Raw genomic sequence first — 13,827 nt, forward strand, 5'->3', positions numbered from 1 at the left:
GCCAAAGGGGTCAGGTGCCAAGGAGAACGAGAGGGTAGTTTCCCTCCGCCTTTGAGTGGAGGGACAGGTCTTGACTGTTGTTTGTGCTTATGTGCCAAACAGCAGTTCAGAATACCCACCCTTTTTGGAGTCTCTTTAGGAAGTACTGGAGAGTGCTTGTTTCCTTGTTCTGCTGGGGGACTTCAACGCTCACGTTGGCAGCGACAGTGAGACCTGGAGAGGCGTGATTGGGAGGAACAGCCCCCCTGATCTGAATCCGAGCGGTGCTTTGTTATTGGACTTCTGTGCTCGTCACAGATTGTCGATAACAAACACAATGTTCAAGCATAAGGTTGTCCACATGTGCACTTGGCACCAGGACACACTAGGCCGCACTCCATGATTGACTTTGTGGTCGTATCATCGGACTTGCAGCCATATGTTTTGGACACTCGGGTGAAGAGAGGGGCGGAGCTGTCAACCGATCACCACCTGGTGGTAAATTGGCTGCGATGGTGGGCGAGCATGCCGGTCAGACCTGGCAGGACCAAACGTATTGAGAGGGTCTGCTGGGAACGACTGGCAGAGTCCCCTGAGTTTCAACTCCCACTTCCGTGTTCTGAGGGAGATGGCGGACATGAGTCTGAATGGGCCACGTTCCGTGCCTCCATTGTCGAGGCAGCTGATCGGAGCTGTAGCCGTAAGGTGGTCTGTACCTGTCGCGGTAATCCCAGAACCCGTTGGTGGTAGGGATGACATCAAGCTGAAGAAGGAGTCCTATCTGGCCTTTTTGGCTCATGGGACTCCGGAAGCAGCTGACAGGTATCGGCAGGCCAAGCAGTCTGCGGCTCTGACAGTCACTGATGCAAAAACTCGGACATGGGAGGAGTTTGGAGAAGCCATGGAGAACGACTTCCCGACGGCTTTGAAGAGATTCTGCACCATCATTCGGCGTCTCGGGAAGGGGAAGCAGTGCACAGTCAACACCGTGTATGGTGTGCTGCTGACCTCGACTCGGGATGTTGTGGATCAGTGGAAAGAATACTTTGAAGACCTCCTCAATCCCACCGACGCGTCTTCCTATGAGGAAGCAGAGCCTGGGGACTCCACGGTGGGTTCTCCTATCTCTGGGGCTGAGGTTGATGAGGTTGTCAAAAAGCTCCTCAGTGGCAGGGCCCCGGGGGTGGATGAGATCTGCCCGGAGTTCATTAAGGCCATGGATGCTGTAGGCGTGGCTTGGTTGACACGACTCTGCAGCATCGCGTGGACATCGGGGGCAGTACCTCTGGATTGGCAGACAGGGGTGGTGGTCCCCCTTTTTAAAAAGGGGGACAGGAGGGTGTGTTCCAACTATCGTGGAATCACACTCCTCAGCCTCTCTGGTAAGGTCTATTCAGGGGTTCTGGAGAGGAGGATCCGCCGGATAGTTGAGCAGTGTGGTTTTCGACCTGGTCGTGGAACTGTGGATCAGCTCTACACTCTCAGCAGGATCCTTGAGGGTGCATGGGAGGTGCATGGGAGTTTGCCTAACCAGTCTACATGTGTTTGGTTCCTCGAGGAATTCTGTGGGAAGTACTCCGGGAGTATGGGGTATTGGACCAGCTAATTCAGGCTGTTCGTTCCCTGTGTGACCGGTGTCAAAGTTTGGTTAGCATTGCCGCCAATAAGTCGAACCCATTTCCAGTGAGGGTTGGACTCCGCCAGGGCTGCCCTTTGTCACCAATTCTGTTCATTATTTTTATAGACAGAATTTCTCGGTGCAGCCAGGGCGTTGAGGGGTTCCGGTTTGGTGGCTGCAGGGTTGAGTCTCTGCTTTTTGCAGATGATGTGGTTCTGCTGGCTTCATTGAGCTGTGAACTTCAACTTTCACTGGATTGGTCGCAGCCAAGTGTGAAGCGGCCGGGATGAGAATCAGCACCTCCAAGTCCGAGTCCATGGTTCTCGCCCTGAAAAGGGTGGAGTGCCATCTCCGGGTCGGGGAGAGATCCTGACCCAAGTGGAGGAGTTTAGGTACCTCGGGGTCTTGTTCGCGAGTGAGGGAATGATGGAACGTGAGATCAACAAGCGAATTGGTGTGGCGTCTGCAGTGATGTGGACTCTACATCCGTCTGTTGTGGTGAAGAGAGACCTCAGCCAAAAGGCAAAGCTCTCAAATTACCGGTCGATCTACGTTCCTACCCTCACCTATGGTCATGAGCTTTGGGTAGTTACCCAAAGGACAAGATCGCGGGTACAAGCGGCCAAAATGAGTTTTCTCCGTAGGGTGGCTGGACTCTCCCTTTAGAGATAAGGTGAGAAGCACTGTCATCTGGGAGAGACTCGGAGTACAACCGCTACTCCTCCGCATTGAGAGGAGCCAGATGAGGTGGCTTGGGCATCTGGTCAGGATGCCTCCCGGACGCCTCCATGGGGAGGTGTTCAGGGCAAGTCCGACCGGTAAAAGGCCTCGGGGAAGACCCAGGACACGTTGGAGGGACTATGTTTCCCAACTGGCCTGGGAACGCCTCGGGATCCGCCGGGAGGAGCTGGACGAAGTGGCCGGGGAGAGGAAAATCTGGGCCTCCCTGCTTAGGCTGTTGCCCCCGCGACCCGATCTCGGATAAGCGGTAGAAGATGGATGGAAAATTGCTATATTTGTGACTTTTTTACAAAAGGGAACCTAGAGGCGTCTGAATGCAATCATCCTTTGTTTATCACTGTGAATTGGTTTCGTGATAAGTTAAGTTTTTTAGGATTTCTTATTTATTAATGGAATATTTTGGTAGTCAGAGCATAGAAAACCTATTTACCACCTGCTAAATAGGCATTTTAACATTATTAGAGCCCTCGAGACATGAAATAACACCCCAGTCACCTTTACACTCCTATTACCCAGTATTGTAGACATAATAAGACATAAATAAGACTCGTGCTCACGTGTGTTGCTGTAGATGTGTTCCCGGGGGTGCAGTCGTGTCGGGGTTCAACGTTGAGCCTTAGCTTGGCATGGGTTAAGGCCGCAACAGTAGCCCGTGTTTGGGATTATTATGCCTGTTGTTAGATAATTCAAAGCTGCAATAAATGCTTGTCTGGTAGTTGTGTGTCTCATCCAACATTACAGTAATATTACTGACCACTGTAGAATACTACATATCATTTATCATTCTTTTTTTAATGCGTCATTTGAATGTCTTATATTTGTATTTTACTTCATTTAGACATTTTTATTCTTGAAAATGCTTGATTTAGGCAAAAATACGTAAAGTATACTTCAATGTACATATTTTAATAGGCTGTATTCAACAGCAAAACAGCATGATTTATTAAGAATAGTAAAAGTAGCGAGGGATTACTGTACTGGCCATATATAGAGAGAAAGTGGCAAAGTTGGCAACGCTGATCCCCCCTGCTACGTCTTCTTATTCTCTGGCAGACCAGGTGCATATGAGGAGTGTTCAAGGAATTTAGAAATTTTGCATCACCACAGTTCTTATGTGAGACATGAACACACGTCTTTCTCTTTTGTGTGCATTTTAAATGTATAAAAACAGCTAAAAAGAGGCAGCTAAGATTGCACAAAATGGGACGTACCTACTCCGCCTCTACCCATCTGAGTCTCAAAGTGTACACTAGGATAAAAAAAAGTTGCTTCATTTTAGCGCTTAAAAAAAAATGTAAGAAAAATGAATGCTTGCTAAATATAGCGACAAGTTTACAACAGTGGCGACATGAACCATGTCTGCATGAACACAAGGCACTTTAGTCCACAGTCTGTGCTATTTGGACATGTTGCATGATCAGATGACAATAGTTCAAGTTGTAAGAACCTTACCGCCTGCGCCAAGTGGTTTCTTACTAACATCAGCGGAGCCACTTGGATGAATGATTGCATTTGCAGAATATATGCTTCCCAGGAGCTGCTCGTTTGTGTTGAGCCAGTTTGCAGGTCTTGGATGAAATGATGTCCCAGAAGCTTTCACACTTGGCTTGTTTATGACATCCCAAAATGAAGCAGAGAGAACGAGGACAGTCCAGGAGCTTACGTCGATTGCTTTTTATGTACTCTCAGGTATGGCGGTCCCAAATGTCACCTCAGAGTCTTCTGGTCTCTTCCAGAACTTGACCCGCTGAGGTGAATACTCCATGTGGATTTAGGTCACTAGTACTAGTACTAAAAGAGCCCTGTAGTCGAAACAGATTCCAAAGATCACTGTCTTTTAACATCTGTAGTCTCTGTAGTTCATGTCAAGTCCTTCTGGTTTACTTTCTGGACCAGTGCTCTTGGTTGGGTTGAAGCCTAGTGCAGTCGTCCAGGTCAAGTATCTGTTTTAGTGCACCTGCTCCCTTGTCCAGTGTTTGTATTCTGGTTCCTGTGCCAGCACTCCTTCTCTGGTTGCAGGTCTGGTGTTCCTGGTACAGTGCTCTTTGTCTGTTTCCTGTTCCATTGCTTCTGATTTGGTTTGTAGCCCAGTGTTCCTGGTCTGGCTCTAGGCCAAGTGTTCTAGCTATGATTTTGGGACCAGTGTTCCTTGTCTGTTCGGCTCCAGTTCAGTACTTCTGGCATGGTTCCGAGCTCAGTGCTCCTTATCTGGTTCCTGTTCCAGTGCTATTGGTCAGGTTTCAGTTCCAGTGCTACTGATCTGGTTCCTGTTCCAGTGCTCCTAGACTGGTCCCTGGTCCAGTATTTCCCGTTAGGTTCCTGGTTTGGTGGTACTGGTCAGTTTTGTGGTCAAATGGTCATGGTCTGGGTCCAGGTCCAGGTCCAGTTTTCCTGGTTGGGTTCTTGGTTCCTTGCTCTGGCTTCCTGGTCCTGTCTCCCTCAGTCATGGTCCTGACTGCTCCTGGTTAGATTACAGGCACAACACTCTTTGTCTGGTTCCTTGTCCAACCCCTTACCCTTCACCCCATAAGTCCTGTTTGTTCATGTAAGACAGGGGTGTCCAAACCTTTTCCAGTGAGGGCCACATAAAATGAAAGGATGCATATTTGCCACTTTGATATTTTGTAAAGATATGCTAAGAAGTTATATGTACATATTTTTTTTTTTCAGAAAAAAATGCATCTCAGCTTTGTGATATAGGTGAAAAAAGCCCATTATTAGTTTAAAGGATTAGTAATACTAATAATACGGTCTTTGCCCTTTTTTTCCCATTTTTGCTGTTTTTTTTTTTTTTTTTTTTTTTTTTGCATTTTCCAATTATCTCAACTTCCTTCTGGTAAATTCTCTTCTTATAATTATGATTTTATTCCCAGAAAATGTTTACTTTATTCTCATAACATTAAGACTTTTTTCCAAACCTAATTTTCCATTTTTTTGTTTTGTTTACTCACAATAATATGACTTGAAAAAAATAACATCTATTTTTTTATACAGTATTTCCACTCTGTGCTACTAAAATGACTTTTTTTTGTCATACGAATTTATTCTCGTAAAATTGCGACATTTTATTAGAATATGACTTCTGTAATGTTTTGACTTTATTCTTGTAAAATATTTTTTCAATTCAATTTTCAATTCAACTTTCAGATTTGTTCTAGTAAATTTTCTTCTCCTAATTATGACTTTATCCCCATAATTTTTTACTTTATTCTCATATTTAAACATTTTCCGCAACTAAATTTTACAAAAATTACAACATTATTGTTTTGTTAGTTTTTCATAATATATTTTATTTTATTTTAATATGAATTTAAAAAAAATAGGTTTTTCTTTCATGTCTAAACTTTATGCTATTAAAATTACGTTATTTTTCCTCATAATATTAAGACGTTAATTCTTGTTATTCTTTGGTACTGTTTTTTTGTTTTGTTTTAGGTTGCTTGTTAAATGATGTTTTTAGAATGTGCCGTGGGCCAATACAAAAACGAAACAAAAACCAGATGTACCCGGGCCGCACTTTGGACACCCCTGATGTAAGACAACATGATGATGTATTATGTAACCGTGTGTCATGTCATGTGTGTTTATGACTGTGATGTAGTATTCTTTGCATGGAGATATCTGAATACTTTATATCTCTTCTGTAATAAATCTCCTTCCAGCTTGTTTTAAAAAGCAGTTTGTCTCCCTCAGCCCCGTCATGAGTACTTTACCGTACCCGTGTACTGAACGGCTGCCATGGCTGCTTCTGCTGCTGCTGCTGCTGCTGCTGTCCTCCATGCATGCTCCATGTCCTTGTCCTTAGCACTGTGGACGCTATCCTGCTCAACTGGCGCGACACAACAATGCTTACAATGTCCCTACAGTACAACTTCTTGGACTCATCAAACCTCCATTGGCTGTTTCTGTAACCCTCTAACGAGGGAGTCATTGCCCAGCAATGCAACATTTCTCATAATCATTCATGTAAATCAGGTGTCCACGCATTTTGCAGCAAGATAGAAGAAAAATAGATGTGCTAAGAAGCTATATATATTTCAAGATAAAAAAAACGCATCTCAGCTTTGTCATAGAGTTGAAAAAGTGTATTCTTTCCCGCCATTTTTGCTATTGTTGTTTTTGTTTAGATTTCCCAAATATTTCACCTTTCTTCTAGTCAATCTTCTTCTTTTAATTATGACTTTATTCCCATAATATTTTGACTTTATTCCCATAATATTTTTACTTTATTCCAAAAATTTTTGTCCTTTGTTTTGTTTGTTTCTCATAATATTACTGCTTGAAAAAATAACTTTTTTTTTCTTTAATAATTCAAGTCTGTGCTACTAAGTGACATTATTTTTCTTCATATTAAGAGTTTATTTTTGCAAAACTGTGAATTTTTTTCTCGTTAGAATAAGACGACTTTCAGCCAAGGGCCGCAAATGGGCCTCCGGGCTGCACTTTGGGCATCAAACGCGCTAGACAAAGTAGCTTTGGCATCCAAACTTTTTCCATCATACCTTTAAAAAAAAAAAAAAATTAAAACGCATAAGAACCAAACCAGTGTAGGTCAAGATGCTTTCTGCTAATCCAAGGCTGTCCAAAATGCGTCCTAGGGTTTATTTTCTAACCGGAGCTCATTTTTTATTCAATGCAATTAAATTTTCTTTAAATTGTGCCAAATCACAATCTTGAAGTACTTTATACATGGAGCAGGTATACTGTAGAACCAGACTCCTCATACATTCAGGAGAAACCAAGAGATAGGGGTGTGTGCCCAATTCAAGACCTTGTCTACATGGGAGCGCTCCTGAGGTTTGGAAAACTTTTTTTTTTTTTGACCGGTTGTAGAAAAAATCTCGTACACAAAGGGTTGGTAACACAGTGTCAGTAAACAGACACAACCGCAGGACACACCAAAACGATAGAAGAACGAAAGCATGCTTGTAAACTCTGTTGTCCGCTACACGGCAAACAAGAAGATGGCAAATACCACAGTCAGAGACTGACGACCATGTGGGATTACTAAAATATTGACTCCCGTTGCACAAAATCCTTGAAACTGTGACAAACACGTTAAGGAGAACACACAACACATCAATCTACTTCTGTAAACACACGGAAATGTGCACAACGTTGTGGTTTTGCGCATGCAAAAACCACAACAATAATAAATTGTTAATCATAACAATAATAAATTGTTGAATAAAATAAATTCAAGACACCTACAACACCGTTTCTGTGTGGATGAAAGGCCGAAACCGTAAAATACTTGGCATTTCCACCAGAAAACATTCCTGTGTGGACAGTCTTACCCTTACCGACCATTACTGGGGGCAATGTTTACACCACGGGTGTTCAAAGTGTGGCACGCGGCTGTTTTTTTTTTTTTTTTTTTTTTTTTTTGGCCCAAAATATAATTTCATAAGAAAATTTTAAGAAAACAACAAAAATTGAAAAATCAGCAGTCATTTTACAAGAACAATTTTATTTTTATTTATTTTACCTTTATTTTACCAGGTAAGATCAATTGAGAACAGTTTCTCATTTTCAATAAAGTGAAAATATTAAGAGAACAAAGTAGTAATCTAAGGAAAAACATCAACATTTATTATCAAAGTTGAAATATGAAAGAAAAAAGCCGTTATTAAAAAAAGAATGTTATGAGAAACAAACAAAGCAACGCGTCTGTGTAGGCTCTCAGTCGTACAGGAGTTGTCCATCGAGGAAAAGGCTTCTTGAGACGTCATCTGTACTTCTGTGTAGAAGGTGTCGGACGTTTTGCTCCTCATCCGAAGAGCTTTGTCAGCAAACTAATAAGTGCTGGCAGCTTAGGCCTTAAATACAGTAAGAGTGGGCGGAATTGGTGTGCCAACACCCTCCTCCTATTGGTTCGTTACACTAAGCCTGGGCGGAGCAGTGGTATAATCCTATCCTGTTATTCACACCTACGATAAAAGGGAAGTGTCGCTCCCTGAATTGGGTATGAACGACTCTGATACTGGCTTGTTAGCATCTATTGTTCTGGCTCGGCCCTGCCTTCACCTCATTTGCAAGACTAAGAGCTGTGGGTTTTGGTCTCAGTAACCTGCTGAACACAGGGTCCAAATTAAACCTCAAACCACCATTCCGATTCAATGATGGGTTCTGTTGTTTGACAAAAATAGCTTCCTTTACTCCTCTTTCAAACCATCTGTTTTCTTTGGCCAAAATCTTTACCTCGCTGTCCTGAAAAGAGTGATTGGTAGCTTTAAGGTGTAGATGTACTGCTGATTGAGGACCACTAGCATTGTCCCTGCGATGTTGATAAAGCCTTTTTTGGAGCATTTGCTTAGTTTCCCCAATGTAGTGCTCTTTGCATTCCTCATCTTTACAGTGGATGGAATAGACCATCAAGACCAACAAGACCAACAAGAAATTCAGTCTTTCACAGATCACATCAATGCGGTGGACACCAATATCAAATTTACTCGCGAGGACACTAAAGAAAACCAACTAGCCTTCTTAGACTGCAAGGTAATTATAGGAAAGGACAGACAGCTACTTACAGAGGTCTTTAGAAAGGCCACACACACTGACCAATACCTGCTTTTTGAATCAAACCATCCACTACAACATAAACTAGGGGTTATTAGGACCCTCCAACATAGAGCGGAACAAATACCAACTAGTGCTGAGGGAAAGAAAAAGGAGACACAACATGTCCAGAGAGCGCTCTCAACCTGTGGGTACCCACGGTGGGCTTTCAACAAATGTCAAAAGAAGAGAGTAGGGAATGAAACCCAAAAGCCCACAGAAGCAAAAAGGAGAGGAGTGGTAGTCCCTTATGTAGCGGGGGTCTCCGAAAAAAAAAAACTCCAGAGGATCTTATGGCAACACAAAATTCCTACCTATTTCAAACCAGTAAATACCCTGAGACAAAAATTAGTGCATCCTAAAGACAAGGCTCCAAACCAGAAACAGAGCAATGTGGTCTATTCCATCCACTGTAAAGATGAGGAATGCAAAGAGCACTACATTGGGGAAACTAAGCAAATGCTCCAAAAAAGGCTTTATCAACATCGCAGGGACAATGCTAGTGGTCCTCAATCAGCAGTACATCTACACCTTAAAGCTACCAATCACTCTTTTCAGGACAGCGAGGTAAAGATTTTGGCCAAAGAAAACAGATGGTTTGAAAGAGGAGTAAAGGAAGCTATTTTTGTCAAACAACAGAACCCATCATTGAATCGGAATGGTGGTTTGAGGTTTAATTTGGACCCTGTGTTCAGCAGGTTACTGAGACCAAAACCCACAGCTCTTAGTCTTGCAAATGAGGTGAAGGCAGGGCCGAGCCAGAACAATAGATGCTAACAAGCCAGTATCAGAGTCGTTCATACCCAATTCAGGGAGCGACACTTCCCTTTTATCGTAGGTGTGAATAACAGGATAGGATTATACCACTGCTCCGCCCAGGCTTAGTGTAACGAACCAATAGGAGGAGGGTGTTGGCACACCAATTCCGCCCACTCTTACTGTATTTAAGGCCTAAGCTACCAGCACTTATTAGTTCGCTGATGAAGCTCTTCGGATGAGGAGCGAAACGTCCGACACCTTCTACACAGAAGTACAGATGACGTCTCAAGAAGCCTTTTCCTCAAACAAAGCAACGAATAAAGTTGTCATTTCTGGAAAATTAGGTTGGGGAAAAAGTTACATCACAAAAGTTAAGTCAAAATATTATGGCAATAAAGCCATAACATTACCAGATGAAAATTTACAAGAAGAAAGTTGAAATAGTTGGTAATTAAATTCATTATATTAATAATTATTCTTTAAAAAAAGAGAGAAACAGAAATGAAGAAAATTGCTGTAATCGTACAAAAGTAAAATCAAATATGAAGAGAAAAAAGTTGTATTCTCACGAGTAAAAAGCAAAATAAAGATTTTTTGAAAATTAGGTTGGGGAAAAAAGTTATATTATGGGAATAAAGTCATATTATGAGAAAAAATGTACTTAATTATTTTAAAACAAAGTTGAAATATCTGGAAATTTTAAAAAAAACAGCATAAATGGGGAAAAAAAGAGCAAAGAGTGAAGTTGACACTAATAATACTCTTTTTTGTTTGTTTCTTTGTTTTCACCTATATCACAAAGCTGAAATGCAGTTTTTCTTCAAATATGTACAACTTCCTAGCATATAATTACAAAATAGAATGTGGCCCTTGCTGGAAAGAATTTGGGCACCCCTCCTGTATTCTGTTATGTGTAAGCAGCGAGCTATTTTAAGTACTACATGACAAAAAGACAAAAGTTAACTGTTGTTGGATGTGGCATGTTCCCATTTGAAACGCTTGGAAATGCGCCCCCTAGTGGTCAGCAGACTGTAATTAGGAGAAAACTCTAACCGTAGTCTCTTTAAATGTTATGTACTTGTGTTTTAAATTGACGGGCATCAACACACTAGAAGACATTACTGTATGTTTGAATGTTCATCTGAAATAATGAAACAAGGGTCTTGTTTGGCCTGGCACATAATTATGTTGGAATAATTAGCTTTAGAAATGATTAAATGCACACTTGGGTAAGCACCTCAAATGTTTAATGCAATCTACTGATTGATCTCTCTGATTTCATTGATAGATACTTTTATCAATGTTTATGATAGGTCAATAAATGATTCATGGTTCCTATTGTGAAGCACGATGGAGTCTTTTTTTCACATGCTGTCTAAGGGGGTTTATTTCTGCTAATGTTGTGTTTGTTATATTTAGCAGTATCAAAATGTCTCATGATAAGTCAGTGGTGCATGTTGATATTTTCTTAAGGTTGTTTATTTGATGAAGCTTTTTCTACTTTGTGCTCATCCTGTGCTATTAGGATGCAAAAGTAAGTGCTGCTTAAATGCTGTCCACAATAAACGTAATCATAATAATGGGCCAAATAACAGCATATACAACTGGACTGACTATCATTTCAGAGCTATTTTGTTTACAAATATTTTTGTTTAGTTTTTTAATTTAAAAACAGTATTTTTATTAAAATATTAGCCCAAATGTAATTATTTGTTACAGGAAATAGTTCAATTGTTGTTTTTGGGGGGAATTTTGCCCATCAGCCACAATCCTTATGTGAGACATGAATACACATCTTTCTCTGTTCTGTGTGTTCTAAAGATACAAAAACAGATAAAAAAAGAGGCACCTGTTCCGTCTCTAAAGCCTTCTGAAAAAACCTCCAAAAAAGGCCAACAACGCCCCATTTACATAATGTGAGCTACATTTTCAAGCTACAGCAACATTGTTATTATTATCATTATTAACGTTGTTACGCTGAAGAACTACGTTACCTGCGTAGTGACACCTCACCACACCACACTGGCTAGCTCTAGCTTCACCACACACTCTCCTGCAGCGCGTCAGCGCCACGCTCACAATGCCTCAGGCCACTACCACAACATCCATTTTGGAGCTGCTGCCACAGCTGCTGTGTTTTTGTGTTTGAGTTTGGAAAAGTTAACGCTAGGTGTAGCGTTGCTTTCTATGTTGCTATGCGAAATCAATACGCCCAGGAAGGAAGTTCTGCTAATGCTCAAAATGACCAAAATGTGTCGCATTACGTGCATTAATGAGCTCTTTTTAGCCGTTTTAGAACACACAGAAAAGAGAAAGACGTGTCTTCATGTCTCACATAAGGATTGTGGATCTTCTTCTTCTTCTTTTCCTTTCGGCTTTTCTCTTCAGGGGTCGCCACAGCGAATCAATTGCCTCCATCTAACCCTGTCTTCTGCATCCTCTTCCCTCACACCAACTACCTTCATGTCCTCTTTCACTACATCCATAAACCTCCTCTTTGGTCTTCCTCTAGGCCTCCTGCCTGGCAGTTCCAAAAATTTGAAATATTTTATCAATCTTCATCATCATGACACAGGCCTCCAGGCCTGACCCCAGAGGGGGGGCCCGGTGAAGCGCATCCGGGATAGGGAAATCTTGGTCCACGTCTGTCTCTCATCATAGGGGTCTATTTTAGAGACATCTCCAATATGTATTAAAAACAAGTTTGATATGTGTTTTATTAGAAAAACTTTATTAAGCATTGAAACATATAATATACAGTAGTTGTATTTAACCACAAAAAAAGTTTTTTATTATTGCGTTAGACACAAAATATTACAGATGCATCTCTGATGTGTATTCAAAATAAGTTCAATGTATATTTTATTCTAAAATATTGTTTTAATATGACATTGAACCAAAAGGTTATTATAGATACAGTAATTGATGAGCTCCTGCTTTAGTGATTGGCTGGAAAGAAAACCTGCAGTGTCTCCGCCCTCCATGGCACGAGTTTGACACCCCTGCTCTAACATGTCAGAGATGTACTTTGGCGCAAGACAGTGAAAAGACTTGTTCACAAGCCGGGTTGTTTTAACGTCTATTCTCCGAGCGACAGGAAGCCACTGCAGAGACCTGAGTACTTGACTAATGTGGTCATATTTCCTGGTTCTAGTCAGGACTCGAGCAGCAGCATTCTGGATGTACTGCAGCTGTTTTACAGCTCGTTTAGAGAACCCGGTGAGAAGGCCGTTACGGTAGTCTAGCCTGCTGGAGACAAAGACATGGATTAGTCTCTCTAAATCTGGCTTAGACACTATTTCCTTGATTTTGGCAGTGTTTTCTGGGTGGTAAAATGCTAATGATGTTATTTATTTAATATGGCTGTTAAGGTTCAGGTCTGAGTCCATTATTACACCTAGACTTCCAACCTGATGATTAGGTTTTAGAGAAAGAGTCTCAAGGTGGCTAATAACACTTTGTCGTTGTTTCTGTAGGCCACATGTGTCAAACTCAAGGCCCGCAGGCCAAATGTGGCCCGCCACGTCATTTTATGTGGCCCGCGAGAGCAATTAAATAGGTCAAAAGCGTGCTTTGATTAAAAAAAAAACTACACTTCCCACAATGCCTGTCGACTACAATACGATGTGACGGCTCACCGCCACTAAACGGCAGTGTCTCCACATCAATGCCAACGAGTTGACTTGACAACTAAATAATGATACCAAAATGTCCAGGGAGAGAAAAGTTGATGGGGATGGAAGACCGTTTCAAGAAAGATGGGAAGGCGGGTACTTGTTTGTGCTTCAAGGAGAAAGACCGGTATGTCTTCTGTGTTACGAAGCGGTGTCGGTTGTTAAAGAGTACGATCTGCGTCGGCATTTTGACACTAAACAGGGAGCTAAGTACGCCAAAGCTAGCCTTCAAGAAAAGCAACAAATTGCCCAAGAATTAAAACTGTGGTTGCAGCAGAGTGTGGTCACGAAATCCACAGCCAAAAACAATGCAGTAGTGGAAGCTAGCTTTATTGTGGCTGAAGAAATTGCCCACGCTTCCAAGTGTTTGTCATCAGCTGATTTCTCCTTTCAGAGGGAGCGTTTTTGAAGCAATGCATGCTGAAGGTCTGTGAGCAGGTGTGTCCCGACCAATTACAGACTTTAAAACATATCAGTTTTTAGATTAACCTAAAAACT

At 41.8% G+C, this 13,827-nt stretch overlaps 2 protein-coding genes across 7 annotated transcripts in view; both read left to right on the forward strand.

Annotated features, from left to right (window-relative positions):
- Positions 1 to 13,827, forward strand: part of LOC129189285 (AP-1 complex subunit sigma-2) — a 28,550-nt gene that overhangs the window by 9,420 nt on the left and 5,303 nt on the right. For 2 of the 6 annotated variants that reach the window (XR_008572779.1, XR_008572780.1), the window contains one exon: positions 6,032 to 13,456. The exons of 2 other annotated variants lie outside the window; for them this stretch is intronic. Coding sequence is in view for 1 of the 4 variants with exons in the window: in XM_054790843.1 (XP_054646818.1) it covers positions 4,028 to 4,089 (62 nt within the window). In the remaining 3 variants the exon portion in view is untranslated. 2 more of the 6 variants (XM_054790843.1, XR_008572778.1) reach the window with 2 other exon arrangements.
- shroom2a (shroom family member 2a) overlaps positions 1 to 13,827 on the forward strand; it is an 89,261-nt gene that overhangs the window by 5,487 nt on the left and 69,947 nt on the right. The window lies entirely within an intron of this gene.

This window comes from Dunckerocampus dactyliophorus, chromosome 10 (genome assembly GCF_027744805.1).
Source record: "Dunckerocampus dactyliophorus isolate RoL2022-P2 chromosome 10, RoL_Ddac_1.1, whole genome shotgun sequence".
Lineage (NCBI taxonomy): Eukaryota > Metazoa > Chordata > Actinopteri > Syngnathiformes > Syngnathidae > Dunckerocampus > Dunckerocampus dactyliophorus.